A 25,110-nucleotide genomic window follows, 5' to 3' on the forward strand; every position below is an offset into this window, starting at 1 on the left:
TCTTCTTCTTTTATAATGATATATAAATACATAATATTAATAAACTTATACCTAACATTTTATAATAACATTATCACAGGTTTTATGTACAGAACAAGGCAGTTTTAGCATACATCATTCTTTCATTCCGTATTACCTTGTTCGTAGCAATTTGTGTCCCGTCCGATATGTTTACATACCGAACGGGGAACGTAAAAACCTGTGAACAGACAAACAATTTACATATGGCTAGGCAAGGAAAGCGTTTAGGCGTTTTACTAAGCCGTATATTTAGAGATCAGGTTTATATGTCGGCTTATTGCTAATTAATTTACTATGCGTGTTGCCTGCCTACCTGCACGTGGTGACAATTACCTATTGAATTTTATGTTTACATTTTATACTAGTATTATGTTAATTTTTATTATTATTACGCTGCCGCTATATAATACATCATTACCTTTACATTTTCTTGGTCCTCATGACTGACTTCTATCGTCCACAGTTCACCGTGAGAGGTGGTGGGACCTGTCAAGGTAAACCGTGGGACTCATATACACGTTTATATGCTGCTCGGCTTTGTTGAGGGTCGTTGTCTTATACCTAGTGGCAGATTTGACTATTAGGGTCAGACCGAATGATTGCGTCGTCCACTATTGGTTCGCTACAACATAGGTTCACTACAACATATTATTCTCTAGTTGAGAGGCGAGCTTGTCAAGAATAGAATAATTATAATGAAAAGGTATTTTTATTAAAATCACAGTGAAAATAATTACTCATTACATTGTCATGTATTCATTGTACGCAATATTTGCATTCCAAATAGCATGGTATTTAGTCTGGCCATTGGGTTTTGAAATTACTTAAATCATTAAGTTGTTTACGTCCTAACTCTCAGAGGAATGAAATAAGTGTGTTTTAATAAAAAATATTTTCTACACACGTCTATTATTATAAGCAAATCGCGAATTATTTCTTACTTAAAAGGTCGATTGCAACAACAATGAAGTCGGTCACCACTTCTGTATAAAATATCTTAGATTTTTTCTTATCTATTTCCTTTACACTTTTTATGTTAACTCCCAGATTTTTTCCTATAATATTGTTACTATCAGAAGAATCCGAGCTTGTTTTACTTTGTAAATAATACTTACTGTTGAATCGCCATTATGACAATAATAATTCATAATAACTAATCTGTTACTACATCTTCATAATATAAAAAGTCTTTTTATAGTAAAGTTAAAAACGAAAATACATAATTATTATTATTATGTGTAAAAATGCCACTTTTTTCTAGGTTTTATACTAATGGATATGTGAGATTTTTTTAAATTATGATTTTTTTATTTCAATAATTTATAGTAAATAGTAAACAATTATATTTAATATTACGATAGGTTGGTTAAAAATGAGGGAAAATAATTAAACAATAATTTTTTTAATTGTCTATTATTTTATTTAATTATTACATTTACCTTTACAAACTGTATACCTTTACATAATATAATTAATGTCTCAATAATTTTCAATAGGTAGGTACGTTTATACAGCATTTCATACAATATCTGAACGGAAAATGTGTATTTTTTACAATACGGAAATTTTGTAGTCATTTTAAAATTTCCATTCAAAATACGTCAATAGTTTTCTAGGATTTGGTAGGATATTGAAGATACATTTGCTAGTAATCCTCGTTTTAAGCAAAATTGGTCGTGTTGGCTTCGACACGAAATAAAGTAGGATAAAAATAGTTCCGATAATTAATATATCCTTTAAGAACATTTCGTTCGTGGTTCAACTGATATCGGAATACCATTGAGCGGTGTCATGAAGACTTCAAAAGTAATTTCCTTTTCACAGAACATTTTATGGTCAATGGCGCAACATATTTTTAATGATCTAAGTGTAGTTGCTAGCATAACTTTTAGTGACATCATTGCATATTGCTTTCCTGCAAAAAATATGTAGAGTTAGCTTTTTATTTTGAAACAGCATTAATATAACAATTATTTATTAGATTATAACTAAGGAGAAATATAATATAAACTTTTGTACTAGAACACGTCTTGATGGCATTTCTATAACGTGTTAGTATAGTTAAATTGGTAGATAGGGTAGCTACCGCTCATAATAAATTCATGTTTTAGCAATTTATTTATTTTGGCAATATTTTCACATTTAACACATGGATTTGATTACTAAATAAGAGTGTGAAGTTCGTTATAAATTAGTCTTAAATAGTACGCGTTAATGTCATTTTGTTAGCATCTCTTTCATCTAAGGATACTTATTATTTATAGGAAACGTTTTATTTAACGTAGTTTGGCCTACACACGTACCATTTGCGACTATGCACTTGCATTCTACTAATATAACACGTTTACACATGGCATGCGTAGATTTACTACCGATAGTATATATTATTGTTGCGACCATAATAATAAAATGCAAAATGTAAACACAACAGCGCGAAACACACAAAATATGCACACGACCATGCAGACGACGCGTCTCGTTGACACAGCATTTTTGTGCATGAACAATGTCATTGGTATGGACAATAAGTTATTTACGCGATAGTTTAATTTACATGCTGTTGCTGTCGTAAATGTATGCATATTGTGTACCTACAGGCGCTAGTAGTCACGCGACTGTTGCATATAAAAGTAAGTACATACATACATAACATTCCCAATCTTACGGCCATGGTCACCGCTCACATATGACCGCCGCGGACTTTATCGTAACTCACGTCAATAGCTGACTTTCTTAGCGATAACTGTCTAGTCCACACCAGCTCCCGGACTAAGCATAATAGTTGTAAATAGTTGTACCTACGCGACTCATTTGGTTCAGAGCCACGTATAGTGTATAAAGTTTGAAGGACGAAATAGCAATCGACTCATATGCAAAATCTGTAGGGTTTTATTAATTATGGACATAGCATATTTTTTCTTCTAAATGCGTAGGTAAGTCACAGTTTCAAATTCTACGTCTAGCAAATTCACAAGTCTTTTTTCAATGTATGCTGGGATCCAGACTCCATATTATTATTCCATGTGATTTATTTAGATAATGTAAAAAACAAGTGAGTAATATTTTGTTTCTGTGCAAACCTATACAATTTCTGGGCCCCGCACTGAAAGGGATGTAAGAATATGGATGACGTTTGGCACATTTTTCTTGTAAAAAGTTATCAGGATCAAATTCATCAGCCTTTTCTCCCCATATCTTTGAATTTCTGTGTATCGAGTAAATTGCGATCAAACAATCGACCCCAGCAGGCAAAGTATAGTTGTCTGTAAAAAAATGTTAAGTATTTATTCTGTTACTACTTGTTTTATCATTGAAATTATTAAATAGACATTTCATGGATTATATTTTGAGTAAAAATTTTAGGCATTAAAAAATGTAAAATACATAAATTCCGCTCAAAGATAAAAAGTAATACCATTTGATGGAATGGACAAAGAATAACTAATAAAAAAGTATTTATTCAAATTAATGTAAAAGGGCAAAATTGGTTATAGCATTGGTTATAGTTATTGCATGGAGAATAGTAAAATGTTGTATCAGTCCATGCGGAGATGCTGCTCTTCGTGGTCAGTCATTTGTTTCGGCTAACCGCGTGATACGAGGGTGGGTCAATAAGTCCTTAGAAAAGCCGACATGTGGCGCGACTAGTACTGCAAGCGGTTTGTTTTCATGCAGCGGCACTACCGATTCAGTATGCTGCGAAGTTTCAATCAGATTGGTCGGGTTGTTGTGTGTTTCTCGTACATTTAAAAAAAAAATTTGCTTGTGGAAAATGGAAAAATGGAAAATGGAGAAAATTGAGTTTAGAGTTGTTATTAAACATTTTAATATAAAAGGGTTAACAGCAAAGGAAATAAAAAATGAGTTAGATTTAGTTCACGGCATATCTGCTCCTTCACTTGCAACTATTTATAACTGGTTAAATGAATTTAAACGTGGTCGTACATCAACAAAGGATGAACCACGCTCAGGACGTCCTGTAGAGGTGACTACACCAGAAATGATCAATAAAATCCACGATATGGTGTTAAGTAACCGAAGATTAAAGTTGAGTGAGATAATTGAGGTTACAGGGATCTCAAAAGGTAGCGTCATTTCTATTTTACATGACAAATTGGGCATGAAAAATATTTCTGCAAGATGGGTGCCGCGTTTGCTCACAGTCGACAATAAACGCAGTAGGGTGGTGGCCTCTAAAGCCCTGTTGTCGCTCATGCAACGCAATCCGGATGAATTTTTTCGTCGCTTTGTGACTGTAGATGAAACATGGATACACCACTATACTCCCGAGACGAAAGAACAGTCAAAGCAGTGGATTGCGAAGGCAAACCATGTCCAAAGAAGGCGAAAACCGTAAAATCAGCTGGTAAGGTTATGGCTACTGTATTTTGGGATGCATGTTGAAATTATTTTCGTTGACTATTTGGAAAAAGGAAAAACAATAATAGGGGATTATTATGCATCTTTATTGGACCAGCTAAAAAACAAAATTGAAGAAAAACGGCCTCATTTAAACAGGAAAAAAATCCTCTTTCATCAGGACAATGCCCGTGTTCACACATGTTTACGATCAATGGCTAAAATTGAAGAATTGAAGTTCGAATTGGTCGACCACCCACCGTATTCGCCAGATTTAGCCCCCAGTGACTTTTTCCTTTTCCCAAACTTAAAAAAATGGCTAAGTGGACAACGTTTTTTTCAAATGAAGAAGTCATCGATCGGACAAATGCTTATTTTGAGGACCTTCCGAAAACTTATTTTTCTGACGGTTTAAAAAAAATTGAGAAACGTTTAACCAAGTGTATTGAGCTCCAAGGAAATTATGTTGAGAAATAAAAAAAAAATACAAAAATAAAACCTGTTTTAATGCTTTTTTCTAAGGAATTATTGACCCACCCTCGTATCACTGTCCTGACTCCTGGTATGATCTCTTCAGTGTGAGCGGTAGAGATTTGCAACATTGTTGGCAGTTTTGATTTATGATCATGCCACAATCGAGACGATTTCGCATGTGCGACCATAGAAACATATAAAACAGTAAAAAATCATATTAGAAAAAAATCTAGAAAAGTTGGACCGAGTGGGAGTCGAACTCCTTGAAGTACCCCAGCTAGAACGTCGTTATAAGAAATAATTCGCATATATATATATATAAAGGTTAGAGATGGAGGCACTCACCTGAAAGTGAAAGACATGAGTTTGAGTGCCATTAGGTCCAACTTTTTTCTAATATATCTCTGAGAATATGTTTTTCTGTTATAAAAAATCTAACATACACCTTATATACATATTATTTTTTTAAAGCTGTATTTCTTTTGGGGCGTTTGGTAGAGAGTAAAATAATTGAGAGCCGTTACGAAAGTAATTGACAGTATGAAGTTAGCTGCGAAGCATTCAACTGTATACAAACGCAAGTTTGATAGTAGAATTGTTCCGTTGCCTAGGCAACAAATTTATTATTATTGGCCAAAATAAAATAAAAACAACGAGAAATAATTATATAATTTATTTAGTGATAAAATTGAAAGTCTATAGAAATAAACCAGCGGCATTTCAATAAGCGGCCCTAATTTATTCTAGTTTTTGCGATGCCGTAGACTAACGAGGAAAATTGTCGGCACTATCGATTGCAAAAAAAATCTAAAAAAGCAGTTCAACCTCAACCAGGAATAAGTACGAATTTAAAAAGTTATGACAGTAGCAGAACGCATGCGACTTTATAGACTAGGTACGAAAAAAAAATATTAAAAAGGCTTTGAATGAAAATGAGTCATTAAATCACGGATCTTCTACGTTTGATAATTATTGTCATACATCATTGCAAACTGCTCCACTAAAATCAACGGACAATCATCAACGGTTTCAAGCTCAGAGAAAAAACCGACAACCAATTGACACGTCACAGATACATGAAGTTGCTATGGACCAAAAATCATCTTTGCCATACAGCGGTTATAATCGATTCAGAAATGCCACGTTGAATTTTAAAAAAAATCTCCAATTATTCATTTGGACATGCGTGTTCCATATGTGATAGGTTGTGGTTTAAAAAGACGATTTAAAACTTCCAACTTCTGGACATGAAGAAATTTTAACCAAGATTATACCTAATATATCCGAAGCAAATATTAAACTATGCACCGCATGTGTTCAAGCTTTAAATAAAAATAATAATATTATTATACCATTGATGTCAATGTACAATCGTTTCAAATTTCCAGAAATACCGCATGATCTACCAGCGTTGGATTTAATTTCGTAAAGACTTATATCACCACGTATTCCTTTCATGCAGAGCAGAAGACTGAGACATGTGAATGGTCAATACGGTATTTATTTTATCGTATTTTCTACTTATTTGTTTTGTTTTTGTTTTGTTACGCCAAAGAAGTATAACTTCTAACGCGTGTACATATAAGTACACGCATCGATTAAAAAAAAAAAAAAAAAAACAGCGATTAAAAGGTACTATTACCTATTTTAATTTCTTGCGTCAACTCTCTAGCGATAAATGGTATAACAGGAAAGAGCCTCATAGTTTCCTTTATGACTCTCTCCATGTATATCATTTTTGAGAGATCTTCCTTTGTCACTGACCTGATTGAATCACCGAAGATTTCATTGAGCCTGAACAAAAATATGGTCATATTATGTATAGTTTAGAGGAGTCTGATGGAGGAGTATGATTTTATTTTAATTATATTTAAAAGATTCACATTTTTTTCACAACTCAAAATTAAAATTGATTTTTGTGATTTTATTTTACAGAAATTACAGTCGCTAAAAAAGTAGCATTTAAAATTTTGTCGTCATTATGTAAACTAATTATCATTTGTGTGGATTTCATATCTAAACTTTAAGAAACAGAATTTTATTATTAGGAACCGATATTGGGAAATAATTACAATCGTACATATATATTCTTATTAGTCTAGAGCTGTCTCGAATTGACGAGCGATTGTGTACCTTATGCATTATATCCAAGAGCTCTAAAAATATTGCTTAATTCAAATAAAGTATGTAATTATATTTATTAATATTTATATTTATCAATTTATCACTTTAGCATTCGATAAGTATAGAATAGACCCACTGATAGGATTGAGTCGTGGAAACGGTTCTGACCCAGAATAGGTCATGGCTGCGACCACATAGGTAATTGATATGCGCATATAAATTTGAATTCTTGAGTACGCCAGGATCGGAAACCATCAATAGTGATAGCACGTAAAAATGTGTCAAGAGCAGAAAAATGACCTACGAGATTCAAGAGAGTAAAAAGTGAGCATGCCTTGTAGAAAGACAGTCGGAAAGTAATCGTTTGACAAATTGATTATTAAAAGGAATAAGGACATCTAATTAATTTCTGAATCCATAGTAGATTTCCCATTCAACATACTATTATTATTATTATGTGATTATGTATGCAACACTAAAATAAAGGATTGTTCAATTAGACTCATATTTAAATTTAAAAAGCATTTTTACTTATATAAAAACAATTTTGATAAATTATTGTGTTTTTCTATATGTTGGTCCACTATAAAAATATACATACTACGATACAACATACATTTTCGTAAAATTACTAAATCGTTTTTCAAGGAAAAAAACAACTGAAATAATATATTAGTAATGGTACTTTTTGGCGATATTTTATTATAACATACTCATCGAAAACTTTATCTTGAATGATTGGATGAGAACCAAGCAGTAAAAGGATACAACTTAGAGTTTTTGATGTAGTATCAGTCCCTGCTATCACCATGGTGTTAATTTCATCTCGCATTTCTTTATTTGTCCATTGCTTGCTTCCAACCGAGTCCTCAATTAAAACATCAAGGAAAGTTTTTCTTTTTGGAAAAAAGTCTCCATCTGAATATCATTGATAGAAACAAATATCCAGGTAATAGGCAGAATAAAATATTCATAATAATATGGTAAATTTAATATTGGAAATGCATCTTTATAGTTACCATGATTCTTTTTTTAATATTTTCTGTAATATATTATTATTTAATATAATTTAGAAACGATTCCCACAGATAAATATGTCAGAGTGCAATGCTAGTCTATGTGCTATAGTGCTATGCAAAGTCGTTAGTTAGACTTATTTTTTTCCACGGTCTTCTACACCCGTCAGCTAAGATCGGAAGAAGCCATTTTCATAGAGGTACCTATAGATAAGCAATATCATTGCATGCAAGTGGTTTTAAATTGGACCACTTTTAAGATATAAGAGATAGACTTGCTACTTCATAACTTTGCACTCCGGCTCTAGGATGAAAATTCATATATTCTAAAAATATGTTTTTACATATATTATCTACATATTTTACTATGGTTACATATACCTAGCAAAACAAGTGAATTTCATTTGATCGAACTGTATGCTAGGTAATCAGGCAGAAAGGCGTATTAGTGTAGTAAAAAGTGCAAAAAAGTGCAAAATTATAATATAACTTTACAATTTATGGTACCATCATTTTAGGATACTACCTACCTATATTATTTTCATTATACATTATTATAGAAAAATATTAATAAACATACCCTTAACATAGTCATTATCTTTGGTATTAGAAATGTCGCTGTGTGTATTATAGTGTATTTTCTTGTTAACCTGAATCACCTGTAAGTAGAGTTTTGAATTTTTAGAAGAATCGTTGGGGCTGTTCAAGAAAGTGGCATTTGGAGGTAAAGGTTTAATGAGTTGTACCCACTTTATAGGGGCGAAAAGATCACGTGGCATATGAAAATGCAGAGACAGATCGGTCTCGTGCATACAATGCCGGATGATATAACAGCAAGGCGGGCTATGTATGAAACTTCTGATGGCAAGAGAAGACATCGACGGCCGAAATTGAGATGGCTGTACTGCGCCACAGGAGATTTAAGAATGCTCAATCAAAGCAACCGGAGAGAGTCAGCGCTGGATCGTCCAGAATGGTGGAAGTTTTTGAAGGAGGCCATGACCCGCCGAGGGATGTAGTGCCATAAATGATAAATGACTTGTTAGTGAAATACTGAAACTTAATTATATTTACAAACATTTTTGCATCTAGTTGCAGTCTAGTTTACAACCAAGTTTCAATCAATTGAAATTACACTATTAATTCAACCTTTCAAATCAGTGTAACTCTCACAAAGTAGTTTTCTACGAAATAAAAAATTAGAGCTTTCAGTACCTACATTTGAAAATGATTGATTAGATACTATTACTAGCTACTTATATTTAGTTGTTCTTACGTTATCAATAAAACCATCAATAGTTTCTAAATATATTTTCTCTTTTTTAGCATATGGTGTCAGGTTAAAAAGCCAAGATGGTCGCAGCCACAACTTAGTCATTCTTTGAAACACCAATTCGATTTCACCCATAACTGACTGAATATAAGTTGAATTCATTGTCTTTTGAGCATTTAACTGTAGTCCCATTGCAGTTTCTGTAAAAAAATATTTTGTAAAATTAATTACCTCACAAAAATAATGACATTATTGATCAGCATCATAGACACTACAATCCAATGTGGGTCATAGCCTCCTCTTGAAAACGTATCCACCAGTGGCGTGCGTTGACTGTTGCTTGTAGGGATTCTGTTTTAAAATTACATATTATGTATCTACTATTTGCTATATAAATGTTATCTGCTTAAGATTTTGTAACTAATTGAAACATGCAAACATTCAATGACGTAATTATGTATGATTTAATGTAGAGTGGTGCAATATTCTAAAAACATTTGTATTATATAACGCCAATATTAACAATCAATTCAGAAAGTCACAAGTAATGTATAAATTATAAAACCAATCGAAGCTGTCAGTTTAGTAATGTTTCAAATAAAATTGCGCAATAAATGCATAATATTGTTGATAGTAATTTATCGAATATTTCAAAAAATGCTCCGCATCTATAGCATCTATTAACCGCACGCCACTGATATTCACCATCTTCTGTCTTTTGCGTCCTCCTTTCACTGCCTTATCTTTGGGGATGCTGTCTTTGTCCAAAGAGTCTTTTGCCTTCTTGTCTGTTGAATGGGATCCTCTTTGCTAGCTGGGTGTCTTCCATCATTGATACATTTCCGGCCTAATGAAGTCGGCCCGTTATCACATGCAAGACAACGGGCAGTCATCGTATAACACGTAGGTATAGTTTGTGGCTTTACCTTCCTCGCCACGGACCATCTTCCCCCCATAATGAAGACCATTCTTATTATTTTTTTTCAATGTTATCCAGTTTCCTCTCTAGTTTTACAAACGCATCGACCCTCATTGGACGCAAATTGAATTTAGGTCGGATTGCTAGGCCAATAAAAAAAATGAGTGGTAACTAGACATAATATCTGTACCTCAGAGGCAGACGGATGCAACTCCATTTTTGGGGAAAATGATTTTTTTTAAGAATCGTCATGCTAAAGGCTTTATTTATTAGAGGCAGAGAGATGGAAGTCCTAGTCCGAGATATGCATAGAATAAAGATGCAAGTGCCATACCTACTGACACGAACAAAAACGCCGACCTTCAGTTAGTGTTTGAAAAAGAGTATGGTTTAACGACATAACTATACAAATCTAGCCTTGTAGTCAATTCTGCCACTCAATAGCCGTGCGACCACCTCGCGACAAAGTACTAATAAGATGTATATAAGTCCCATAGTTCTTGTTGGCAAGTCAAAAACAACTTCTCAGTACACACTATGGAAGAAGCAGAAATAAAATTGGTCAAAAGACTATAAATAGGTAGTAAGTAAGAATAATCGTTTAGTAATAGAAGATAAATGTATTATTGTTAACACTTTTTAATAAATGTAATGAAAATTTTATGTAAACATTTCAGTTCAGAAATCGAGAGTTCTCATGTACAATTGTAACGCTGTGATCAGAGACTCCGATATACCCATACGATAGATTTTTGTGCTGTCATTTTTGAAATGTATATTATGTACTTAATATGTACTTGATGTCTATAGAACTTTGAAAATGAAACATGTGAAAAATTGTTTGCATGAAATATGATAAGTACATACTTGATTAAACTTGGTACAAGTATTAAAAATGTATAAAAATAGAAAAATTGGTAAGTACTCATAAATTCTTGTGGTGTGCAATTATGAACAATGAAAATTTATGCTAATTAAATTAGATTAAGGTAGAGCTAAGCTATTATTGTAAAAATATTATAAATTCGTACATATGTTTATGTACGCGTAATTATAAAATACAGATTTTTATATACTAAAAACCAACGAATTCCAATAAATATTGTAAAAATAACTTGTAGATAATCTCAATACTTTGCTTTAGATGGGTTTCTACCCATAAGCAACAGTAAATCTTGATCGCACTTCAAATGAATGAAGAAATAAGGTATTAAAATTGCATACGTAAAAATAGCTTGACCCTGAAAATTTTACAAAAAGTATTCCCCCAAAATATTCGGATCAGCTGTTTAGCGTCACGCAAAGGAATTAGATTAAAGATTGCATCTGAATTACTATATTAAAACTTCATTATAAGATACATAAATTAGTGGTTGCTCGTGATTAACACTTCCGTTAAATTGAGGCATTTGCATGTTTACATGTTAATATTGGGTATACCGTTGTAATATCATTATGTGATAATTTCCGTTCTGAGGGTAGCTATCAAATAAGAAAGTTATTTCGGGGCCGACTAGTTTTGTTAAAGTTAGATAAATTTCTATTGGTTTAGAATGATTTAGAGTGGTAGAAAAATAACATGGGAAATTTTGATGGGCGTTACGTCTCTATTTTATCGTTTTCGATTAGGGCTGCCATCCCCTTATCCCATATACGAATACTTATTATAATAGCTTATTGGAAAGCTAAAAACCTTTCCTTTCTTTTGGATACATAAAAATATACAAAATCAACTATTTTTTGATAAGTCATTCTAAATGCGTATTTACGAAACGTATTCCAGAGGCTATAGAAATAACCACGGCCGACGCGTGATTTTGTAAAAATAATATAAAGTAATTTCAGCTCGACTTAATTGAAGGTTATTTCTATTAGAAAGGTATCATAGACAGAAGATATACCTAAATTAACTTTGTGCGAAAGGGACAGATTTGCTATCCCTTACGGACTATTTTTTACTGGATCTCGATCCAGAGAGTATAAAAGGGGACCCCTTTTCTATACAAGCAACAGTTTACCAGTCCAGCAGATCATCAAGTCGTCGATAGTAAGTCCTCCACCGGCGAGGCGCAATCGTACGCGAAAATCAGTTTAAAAGTCCTCCTTCGGAGAGGCGAGTAGTAACGCAAAAACCGGATACCAGTTAACTGTCAATTGTGACGTATTCGGCGGAGTAATCTCTTTTCATTCGCTCTCAAAAGAATCGCGGGGATTTCACTACGTGTTTTTTCGGGATGACGTAATCGAAATAAATTACGCAAGAGTTAAATAAAAACAAATTAATAAATCGAGTTTGTAATTAATAATAATAAACTTTTGAAACTATTTTATAATTATAATAACAAATTTTTGAAACTATATTCATAAATAATAAACAAACTTTTCGTAAATAAGTTTGGAAATATAAGCAAATTATTAGCAAATAAGTTTGTTAATATAAATAAACTTTTAATAAATAAGTTTATAAATGCAAATGAACCTTTTGTAAGCAGTTAATAAAATAAAAACTATTTTATAAAATTAATATTATGTGAATATAATACGATTGTGACATTGTATAAGAAAATATTTTACGAAATAAAAATATTTACCGAACATTTACGTGTGCATTCCTCGAATTGAGTGTGAACATTTCGAAACCTTTTGAAAGGTTTCATAAAGATTATATCGTCAGTATACTGGCAGAAAAAGTTAGCTGTTTTGACCTAATAATGCAACTTGATAGATTTTAACACGCTCTATCGTCTGGAAAAACAAGCTCATTCATATTCCATTTATTGTTTTCATAATTTAAAGATGTCAATACGAATTAAGTTAATTATGTTCGCATTTCTTACTGGAAAATAACTATAAGTACACTTAAAGTTTTATGACTGTAGAGATTTAATATTTATATAACTGCACAAAAACGTCAACGTGACTTATATCTTTTTGGCTGTACACATTTATGCCACTGCTCGGCTATTTGTACCAACTTAACTAAATTGCGTACGTCACCCGCGCATTCTACTCATCGATTGACAGTTGATTTTATATGCATCATGCAGGTTTGAGCGCAAATAAGATTTTATTTTAGGAAATATTGACAGCAATGCACCAAAGATACGGAGGCTTCGAATTGCTGAAGGTAGAGCGCGTGTCATTCGTAATTATGTATTTCTAAGAAGAAATAAAGATTTGTTGGCCATGTGTCATAGTACCTAACATTATACCTCCAGAACTACATCCGTGTTGTGAAAATTTGCCTACTTCAACTTCATTGGATAGGACGTCATTACTTGAGCCATCGGAATTTGATTCTGATGTGGAAGAGGAATAACTCTTATGTAATTTATCTCAATTTGTGTAAAATTAAATGTGGCTAACATAATTAACTATTACTTGTATGTTTTTTTTATAAAATAGATCATAGTTAGGTAGGTACTTAACTCTTGTTTCAACATTTTTGGAAACAAATTAATAAACAAAATACTATGTAATTCCCATTTTTATTTTTATCCTCTCCCCTAAATACACATAATTGACATAATTACTTAGGTATTGATTGATTGTGATTGATTGAAGTAATGATAATTTGAAATTAAAATACCAATGATACACAAAAAAGTCATCAAAGTAGATATTTTTTCATAATAATGTCAAACAGAAGTACCTCTATTTATGTGTAAATTTCTAATTTATATAAAATTGCAAGTAAAAAAATCCATTTCTATAATAATTAGGAGTCCTGTATATTACTAGCCAACTACCTATAACATTTAGCCTATTGTCACTCGATTGACTCCAAAAGTGTACTGGTAGAAAACTATAAGTCACCATTTTATTTACAAATTCAAAAAATCAACAATAATTATTACAAAAAATACTTGCTTATACTTGAATTGAATTCTTACATGATTAATGCATTTCATAGAGTGGTTGGTTTAATAAATAATGATTTAGGTGAAAAAATAGAGAGCTCCAAACTTCTTGATTTTAGAAAAAGTCGATTTTCTCAAAACAAGGATTTTTGACTTATAGCTTTCTGCCAGTATACCGACGATATAATGATTAAATAAATAGTTTACGGACATCTTCATAAGTTTTAATTGTTTGAACAATAACAAATAATATGATTGTGACACTGTGAACATAGAACCTGAATAAATTTGGTATCACACCAACCAAGAGTTTTATTTACGGATAATCAAAAGTTATGTTACCACAAGGGAGATCCACCCTCCTAGTTCATCATTAGTCTCCTTAGTGACGGCCCGGTTAACATTTTGAGCTAGCCGCGAGCCGGGTCACGTCACTACCTTAGAGGCAGAAGGATGCAAATCCAATAATCCACTAAGATAAAATTCTCTCAAACCGTCTGCAATATGTACTAGACGAGAACCAGCCAGGAGAACGAGCTTTAGAGGAGGATACAGCACTATGGACCATATTCAAGTCATCAGAGAAATTAAAGCGGTAACAGGAATACAAGCTGCCGCTATCCATGGGTTTTATAGACTATGAGAAAGGGTTCGATTCCATTAAGAAATTTTCAATACTCGATGCACTCAGAAATCAAGGAATTCTCGAGCGCTATATAAATATTTTCAATAATATGTACAGTAGTGCAACAACATTTCCATAAACCATCGCGCATTTCCTATCAGCAAAGGAGTCCGACAAGGTGATACAATCTCACCTAAACTATTTACAGCTACACTTGAAGACTTATTTAGAGAACTTGACTGGAATGACGCGGGCCCCCATAAATGGAGAATACGTGAGTCATCTGCGCTTTCCCGATGACAATAAATAGTAGTTTGCAAGACTCAGAAGACCTCCAAAGCAGAATGCAGGAACTCGCTGGAGTAAACAACAAAGTAGGCTTGAAAATAAATGTGTGAAAGAAGAAAGTCATGTTCAACTGCTTTGCGGGCCAAAAAGAGATACTCATCAATGGCATTCAGCTCGAACAGGTGAAAAACTACATCTATCTGGCACAACAAGTGTCTATAGATGGATGTATATTTGATGAAATTGTTCGCAGGGTAAAGCTATGCTGGAGTGCTTTTGGCCGCCTGAATAATTTCTTCAAAAATGACCTCCCACTGTGCCTAAAGTGCAAAGTGTTCAACCAGTGTGTACTTCCCTTAATCACATGCTTGTGAAACATGGACCTTAAGTAAAAGAGAGATCCAGAAACTTAGATTAGCACAACGTGGAATGGAAAGGTGCATACTGGGCATAACGCAAACGGACAAAAAGAAGAATGAGTGGATGATGGAACAGACAAGGATTAATGATGTGAAAGAGTTTGCTAAAAACCTCAAATGGAAATAGGCTGGACACATAGGTCGAAGAAAGAACAATAGTTGGACAAATTTATTCATCCAGTGGTATCCAAAAGGTACAAAACATCCGCAAGGTAGATCTAGAGGCCGCTGGATCGATGAAATGATAAAGTTCTGCGGAAAAACTTGGCAACGCAACGCACAGGGACGAGAGAAGTGGAATTAACTTGGAGATTAGCGAGGCCTTCATCCAGCAGTGAATAGATTCAGGCTGGTGATGATGATGAATACATTATAAGATTTTTTTTAAAAATGTGTTTTGCTTTGTTATATTTATACCTACCTATAAATTTTTTTAACTCATAATTTGTTTTATTTTGGCTAGGTAAATAAGATACAAATCCACATTTAACAAAATATCTTTAGAGGCAGAAGGATGCAAATCCACACTACGTTTTTTATTTTATTTTTTTTAGATATAAAATTGTATTATATTTATTCCTTTCTTACATATTCCAGAAGTACTTTAATTGAATTAGAATAAAAAAATAATGATCATTATATGTATATTTTCTTAGAAGTTATGAATATTCGTTTAAAATAAAAATTGTTTTTTGGCTCTCCTGAACAATTGGGTATTTGGCACTTGCATCCGTCTGCCTCTGAGGTACAGATATTATTACCTAATAATAAATGATAAATTTATTTTTCCACATGATTTTCAAAAGAAAGCTATACAAAGTGCTGTAAAAAAAAAAAAAGAATTTTATAATGTATAAAAGAAACGTGTACCCAGTGGTCGTTATGATTCCATATCTTTTGTAATCTTAGATATTATAATTAACATTGGCACAAGTCGGTTATCCTGAATACAGTGGCAAACACATTTTGAAAATAGCCGATATACTTGATTATTTGTTAGGATAACCTAACCTAATGATACACTCTCACATTAGCCTATTGCTAGTGCCTGCACTGTAACTTCAAAAAAGGGTGAAACATGTTACCTTAACTCAAAAATCGTCGGCTTAACAAAACATGCAACCAAGCTCCTTGATAACCCGTCAATATATTCTAGTTATTAAATAATTATTTAGTAGATACAATTTTTATGTTGTATTACCCTAATTGTTCTATTAAATGTCTAAAGTTGTAAATTGAATCGTATAAACAATAATATGTAAACAGTGTGAAGGATGCAGTATGTGAGTTGTACCTGACGAATGAGATGTTAAATAATAGTATAATTAATATTAAGGTTATGTAAAATGTATATTAAATGTTTAGTTAATAAAACGTAAATTATACAGCGTAATAATCGAATATAATTTAAATTCAGTAGAATCGTTTGTAGTAGTAAAATCATAATTCTAAATAATAAATACGCAGTAATATTAAAATGGTAACACCATTAGATAATACATTGTACATTTATTGTTTTGTCGCGTTATTAAATAAGGAGAACCCCGTCGCGTTTCCGCTATTTTTTTTCTTGACTGAGTACTGTGAACCCTGTCGAAGTTAGTTAGCATCTTAGGCTCAACCGCTAAACACTCACTGTCGGGAAGTTTATTATATAGGAGAAAGCTCGTGCGAGCAACAAATAGCCCACTAAGAATAAATTAAAGTTTTTTAAAATAATGTGTTCTTAAAAAGAAAAATATAATAAAAGTGAATCTACCAAAAATTTGTGTTGCCCGTGAATTACCTACCATCTCACCCGTGTCTCTTTATGACACTACAGTCCCGAATATATGATATAGAATATATAAATCATAATAATGAAATATATTAGTACCTACGAGTACCTACCATAAAAGAGTATTATTATAAAGGTTATCACGCTTAGAATAAAGCCACATTTGATACATCACATGAGGAATGATAACGAAATATACATCTATCATACAAAACCTTCAGATTATTTAAACATCCATATGGACTAGGGGTTGTCCATGGTTTTTGTTGCGCCCGTGATATTGCAACTGGTGACGTAGAGGCACTTGACGTGACGTGACATACATATTGTGTATGGAATGGATAACGCTCAAGAGGGCGACATTTTGCGACCTCGTGGTTGCTGTATGTATACTCTGATATTGCAGCGTAGCTGGTTGAAGTAAGTGGTAATTTATGTTACGATGAGAATGTTCGCATTTAAAGCTATGGGTTGCGTTCTTAAAGCAAGCAATTTGCCAAATTCAAATGTCATTTTCAACATCTGTTGAATCCAAAGCAAGAATTCAATAATTACGCCTCATGGGTATCATTAGTTAATATTGAAAAATTTGTCAATAACACAATTGTGAAGAAACACTGTATTTTGTATAAACCTAAATATTACAAATGCCGTGGGTCCCAGGCCAGCTTCAAATTCTAGGCTTGGCAGTTTTCAATGTGTGTTTAGAATCAGAGAATGGACCTAATAGGTCAAGCAGGTGGCTAACACCCATTCCTCGTAAAAACAAAAATCTGTTCTGTGGAGGCCTATAAATGATAATCCTCCGAAGATCGGACATGGTCAGAAAAATAAATAATGCAAATAACTGAATACATACCACAAATTAGATCAAGAGTACAGGCCGTCGTAAAATTGGTGACATCAAATGAACCCCTTTGATTTAACAATTGGTTTACCATTATTTCACTTTTTTTGACAAAAACTTCAATATAACTATCCAAAATTTTTTGATGAAATGTTGGCGATAGCTTCTTTCGATGAACTTTCCATAGCGATGCTGAAAAATTACATGTATGTTTGGTATTATGGATAATGACAATATTGTTTAGACATCTAGAAAATGGGTATCAAAAATCACCAGTTCTTAAAAAATGTCTACAAACTATTGTTCACGGAAAAACGTGACGTGAATATTCTCGAGGGAATATTCTCCAAAACGATAGTCTTTTTAATAATCATAAAACATCTCGATGTATTTCATGAAAGATAAATAAGTATGTTTTATGAATATTCGTTGTTTTTTTTTTAAATTTCCAATGCATTGGATGCATCATTTGACGTTTTTAGTAAATATGGTTGATCTTAACTGTAATGTCTCATTTAAGGAATAGGTACTTTCAGTAAATATATTTAAATATACAAATTGACGTAATAGTTTGATTAGTATCTATATAAAACATACTTTCAGCGGTGAGAAGTCCATTCCCCACCAACTTCGATAGAAAGAGATACGCGGAAGATTTATTAAACTCCGCACTTAGAATAATTTGAACATCAGCGGGATTTGTTAAAACTGAAACGGTAAAATATATTAAAAATGAGTTATTGTCTTATAATAGGTGAAAATAAAATAATTTTAGCATGTTATAGGATACGATATTATTAAATATATTGTATACATAGCAGTGTTGCGAATGTTAACATAAAAAATATCTACCAAGCATTATCAAATTTTGTAAATTAAGTAGTAACTACTGTAAAAATATTCATATTTTATTTTATAGTCAGATATATTATGTATTTACCTATGATGAGCTTAGGTCCAAGCCAAATTTTTATGATTCCTCCAGATTGTCTGTATAACTTTTCAATATTTTTTATTGTGTTGCTGACAGCTATAATTAGAAATTTAGAAATTACCTTTTTGATATAGTCAAAATAAATAATATGAACATTCAAATAAAGAACTCGTCCCGTTCGTAAACTTTCCGCGGAGGACTTAATAAACAAGTATTAATTGAAGCTCTACTGAAGAATTAGTCTCTTGAGTCTTCACAATGTGATTTTGTGATTTTGTATTTGTGACTATGATTTTCTTTGAATAATATAATATATATGCTGCCAAAAAATATATATATATGATAACAATATTACATATTAGTATTAATATTACAGAGTACATAAAAACTATTCTTAAATCTCTTGGATAACAAACTAATTTCTTATCTAAACGCTTATTTGTTGACAACAGTTTCACTTTGATTCATGTGGATTTATGCACTCCCAAAAAGTTTACCATTTGAATTAGATACTGAACACACAAAATTTTGAAAACAGTTCTGAGAAATTGTATTACTTATAACCAATAGAAAAAATCTTTTTGAAAAAAGTAAGATACCCCAAAGGAATCGAACCTGCATCTCTCGGGTAGACCACTATGCTAAAGCTGTCATACTAATTACGACAAATTTTAACTATTGGCTCTCTGAAGCGCTTCCCAAATTGAGCTACGATTGGCTATCGACTTTTCTATTTAAATCAAAGCAGATATTACTTTAAATTACTAGCCGACGTCACGGTCGTCACGGATTACTCCAGAAGTGTTTTCAAAAGTGTATCTTGTCTCATTAAAATTGCTATTAAGTTGATATAACATAGAAAAATCTATAAATCATTAAAATGTTAATTTCGTTATAGTTTTTAATTAAACCGGTGCAATTACATATTAGATTTAAACACTGTTGTACTGTGTGACTTTTATAATATCAGATAGCCTTACGCGAGATGGGCAAGATAAAAAATAAAACTGTAGGATGTCGGCAGAAATGTAAACAAAACCCAGCTCATTGGATAACCGAATGGTAAGCAACTGTATATATTATATTTTTCCGCCAAATTGCACACAATTAAAAACAATTTATCATAAAAACAAGTAAGACGTCTTCGACAGCCCTGGGTGATTCTGTACAGTCGGCACCTTTGTCTTGTTCTCAGCGATCCGCTAGCTTTGAATAAAAAAATAATCTGTGGGTGACCACGTTAATAATCATTTTTTATAAGTATAAATTATTTCTTGCATTGGCTTTACTTACCAACAAAATACAGTAATTATTGTACCTACCAACTAAAAGTAAAGTTGTGTTACTTGTTTGTAAAAGTGTCAGACTAAATTTAAACCAATCGGGTAAGTAATAAAAAGTCACTTTCTTTTTATAATAAACTATATTCCACTTTTTTTTAAATATGCATTAGAATTAAACAATATGTACCCTTTTTTTTAAATAATTATGTAATAGGTCTTACACATTCAAAATAAATATTATTCATTAATAATGTTTTTGGATAGCACATGAAATAAAAATGTAGGTAGATATGTATTTCAACATCCTTCGTATGTTTAGTTCTCAGACAATTTCAGGTTAAAACGTTATTACTATATTATTAAGTTTATATCGTGGCTATCCATCATATTGGTTGCAATTACTTGCCACCAAACAGCTGATTAACAAATTGAATTTAGTAACATTTACGTATATTAGAAGATATCATTTTTTGGTTACCCCATTCTTTATTCACTTCGACAGTGTTTATGATTTAAATTTAATTAAGATAACATTATTTACTTTAGACCAAAGCATTGTCGGTGACCTTTGAATATTACCAGTGGAGCAACAATTCCGGACCACATGTAAAAAAATCATATTTTCAATTCTCAAGGGCAATTCTGTAGAGCGTCTCCTTAACAGCCTATTTCCATCCCTTGCCACTGATGTTTATCTATTTATTTGTAACCATTCCAAATTCAAAACGCATTATCAATACATCGGTTTATATTGGAAATGTCATATAATTTCTTTATTTTTGTAAACTTAATAATTTCCTAAAGGGTCCACGTGAGCCACGTATGTCAAAATGGAGGTGTTCTGGTATTTTCAGAGCATAAGCTTGGACATTCCTTAAACGTTGTAGATAATCTATTTATATAATTTTGAAGCCGTATTATCCTTTATATTTTTCCGATTTTTTTAACGGTAAATGTTTAAACACACGCGTTAACATGATCTTACTCCCTACTTCATTTATCGTTTTTCAATTAATAGCTACGGCCGTATGTTGTAGCTTAGTCACTGGGAAATGCCAATAGAAATGGCATATTTCAAAAAAATACTACCTTATTCTTAGGTCAATAATTATTATAAAGCAAACATTATTCATAGGATGTTTATCACGTTTAAATTGTCAAAGACATAGCTTATAATCAATATCTTTAGAATTATCTTCAATTGTGTTAATCGTGTCCATTTTTTGAATAATAAAATGCCTAATTCTTGTCAAATTTGGGATCAAAAAGATTATAAAATATATTTTTTTATCGTAAATATGTCACTATTTAAAGTTAATATTATTTTTACTAATGGTTTTGTACATGCGTTTAAATATTAATTAATCTAAAAAATCTTAACACCACTGCACATGGATGTACTGAAATATGACTATATTCTAAAACATTAGAGCGAGAGGTTTAAAAGAATACTATGTTATGTAATAAAAATACTTTATGCAGTCATCAAATGTTTAAAATAAATATAAAGGATAATAAGGCTTCAAAATTATATAAATAGATTATCTACAACGTTTAAGGAATGTCCAGGGTAATGCTCTGAAAATACCATAAAAGCTCAATTTTGACCTACGCTGAGTATATGGGCCGTTAAACAATGAATTATTTAAAATCCAATTTATTTTATAGAATACTATCTGATAGTTTTGTATTGTCTACAGATTGTTTTATAAAAATAATAACACTAGTCGATTTCATGATTTTAAATAATTTGAATAATAACATAGTATGCTACTACCTAAATTATCTCCAGAGGCTAGCAAAACATTTCCCAATAAAGGCACTCCAGGGATTCCTGGGATAAGCGCTGCCAGTTCATATAATCTTCTCCTTGATATATAAAACACTATGTAACACAACACTGGGAAAATACACATGCAGCTTAAAATTACATTATAGTAATTCATTTTATGTGAAAAGATTGTAAACAATTCGTATCTACTGCTTCTTCAAAATCTTGTAAATTCTTGCTTTGTTTCGTATATAAATGAATCAAATTAATTTCCAATTATATTTACTTATATAGGTAAATACATTATAGAAAATTAGCAGTGCAGTAGGGGGGAAAAGGAGCTGAAAAACTCTCGACTCAACCGTCTGTGACGTACATCATTATACTCAAAATTATAATACATATGCGCAAAATTTTTTTCAAAAATATTTGATGGTGATTCGCGAATCACGGGTGTATTGTAATTGTTTGCTAACAATACCTCTACAACTGCAAGCCGCTTTTACCGTGCCCACGGTCTCATTGTATAATAATTTAATTTTACCTTTTAGTAAAATTGCGATAAAGAAGGTCTCTTCTCGCCTCGACTCGACCCAGATACACATTTTTCGTAATGGCAAGCCGGATCTCACATACAAATTCGTCTAGACTGCAACACGTCGAATTTGTCGATATGACTTTGATGGCATTCACAAAATACGTATAACAAAGTGTACCGCCCATAGAGGTATTGTACCGCCGCATACCGCATGGTTCCAATAGTTTATTTTGAAAAAAAAAACAGATGGTGTCGCATACAAAAAAATCATCCGACATGTAAGGCAGGTATAATCCCAAAATGTCGCATTCATTTTGGCTAGGCGCGTGACGTCATAGTCCCGGCATGGCTTCATATGCTCACGGAAGAAATTTGTTGTGCTCAGTTTTGATTTATGATTATATTCCCAGTCGAGACGATTTTCAATGTGCGACTGGGCTTAGTAGGTATATTGCAATATGTTTTGCAATTCAAAATTGATGACAACAGAGGCTTTGAAAACATAAAGATTTCTTGCCTACTCAACTTTAGAATTTGCTCAACGTTCATGATAATAATTATTGAGTTGAAACGACTAGCACACATTGTCAAAAATAATATATCGGAGTGGACTGGAGTCGCGGTACTTAAACTCTCCGACGGGAGATGTCCTACTTTTACTCCTCGATTGTAAAATTTTCAGCAAGGAGCGACAAAACCTGATTATTTATTATAGATGGCAGACACGGACATGCGAGACCTTCTGGGGATCATGGGAAAACGGAGCCGGAAGAGATGCGCTTTTTAATTTCTGTACTGACGTAACAAAAAGAATTAAAACAATAAACGTTGATATACAACAATGATTCAGGCATTTCAGATCCAGTGGGTCTATTGACTCTACTCTATACCTACATAAATATGATAAACTATCGTCGATAGCCGCCTTGTGTATTTAATAGACCCACAGGGGTTGCAGTCATATAATATAAGTTAGAATAAGTATTTGTTCAGAATATCAGTAGGTACTATGCGACAATTATTCTTCCACGGAAAAAAACGCGGCTATAGATCGCAGTTCTAAGTTCCTAATGAATACGACGAAATATTCATCAGAATCTCCACCACCTTGGACTAGGAAGAATTTTCCAGGTTTTTTCATAGATCCTCTTAAATTCAAATTAGCAATACCCTATGCCGGTAGACGAATTATTGTCTTCAATTAGGCAATATTATTATGTATGTACCTAAATACCTAATATACATAATAATATGTTATTTTAAAGTCTAATTAATGCGATACTTCTCAGATACCTGCTGAAAAATGAACTACTAAAGCATTTCATTAACCCCTATTTCTACAAGTCTTGTCGTAGGTATTAATTGTTTTAAATGCTTGTTTGATCAAGAGCTCAATTGATCAAGAAAATAGGTACGATTTTCCGAAAAAAAAATTTTAAAAAACTTATAATCTTAGGAGGTCTATGTATAGCGTGTATGAACAGAATCAAATTTTAATGAGCATGGTCATTTTCGACGCCCGTTTTATTTTTTACAAGTAGTATTTAGTTATTGTTTTCGCACGTCCTTTGGTGGACTCTTCAGTTGTTTAAAATAATAGGTTTGAAGTAAGTTTTTGTTAATAACTCTTTTTATATACCTAATATTGTTAATTATATTGCGTCGTAACGAATGTTTTTTGGATGAACGATGAAAAAATTATCGAACTTTGGCCGTTTTACATGTCGTCTTAGAACAATGAAATAATACGTAAGCATTTAATTAATATCTTAGTAAAATAAAATATTTCATCAACTACCTAGCGTTCTTCTTTAGATTATATATATCCATAATAACACACTATCAGGGTTGTCGAACCTTTTTATGTACGCGTGCCAAAATTTTCTAAATAATATTTTTCGACTGTCTGACGTGCCAAGCAGTTTTTCATGGCGAATAAAAAAAGTTTTCTAAAAAAATAGTTTTTAAGAATTCTATTAAAAAAGTTTAAAAATTACAATATGGTTCTTGATATACCGTATGTCTAGCCGAAGGCATATCTTTTATTCTTTGACTTTTTCCCTTGTTTTCAAATTAGTCAAAGTGATCGTCGAAGCATTTAAACCATTCTTCTTTCATATTAAATTCTCCATCACTGAACGGTTTTTCCGTTTTAAGAGATTGTGTTTGAGGCAAGCAGTTATTATATTTGAATGACTGCCGATAATTATTTTCATAAGGTTTGTTGATTGAATATTTATATTTTAATTCCCCGATACTAAGGACCGATTTGTCATTATTTATGCATGAAATTCGTCGTTTCTGTTTGCGCATTGATTGGTAAACATAATATAAAAGACCAAAGAAAATACGCATGGCAATGTCGTCATTATTTTTAAATATTATACTTACTTGGTATATATTTATTTGTAAAGCTTTAAGAAAAAACAGGTTTTAAATATAATATCTTTTCTCTTCAAAATTAAACATTCGCGTGCTATGCAAAATCATCGTGCCATAGGTTCGCCATCTCTGCACTATAATAATTATTGTTGTTTGATATTTATGAGATCCCACGATGGCCGGACGACTACGTGTCAGGC

The 25,110-nt window shown here is 32.2% G+C and overlaps 1 protein-coding gene across 1 annotated transcript; it reads right to left on the reverse strand.

The window, feature by feature from the left end:
* Positions 1 to 1,424: 1,424 nt before the first annotated feature.
* LOC147067895 (cytochrome P450 4C1-like) lies at positions 1,425 to 22,243 on the reverse strand. Its single transcript, XM_085952208.1, has 10 exons — positions 21,997 to 22,243; positions 18,943 to 19,032; positions 18,600 to 18,710; positions 18,015 to 18,194; positions 9,271 to 9,467; positions 8,575 to 8,653; positions 7,692 to 7,896; positions 6,497 to 6,648; positions 3,102 to 3,284; positions 1,425 to 1,936 (listed from the first exon to the last, which is right to left on the reverse strand). The coding sequence occupies exons 1-10, from the start codon at positions 22,163 to 22,165 to the stop codon at positions 1,758 to 1,760; spliced, it is 1,545 nt and encodes a 514-aa protein (XP_085808334.1). The 5' UTR covers positions 22,166 to 22,243; the 3' UTR covers positions 1,425 to 1,757.
* Between the last annotated feature and the right edge of the window lie 2,867 nt (positions 22,244 to 25,110).

Source organism: Rhyacophila brunnea, unplaced genomic scaffold (assembly GCF_057557595.1).
Source record: "Rhyacophila brunnea isolate RB1 unplaced genomic scaffold, BYU_Rbru_1.0 scaffold_3, whole genome shotgun sequence".
Taxonomy (NCBI): Eukaryota; Metazoa; Arthropoda; class Insecta; order Trichoptera; family Rhyacophilidae; genus Rhyacophila; species Rhyacophila brunnea.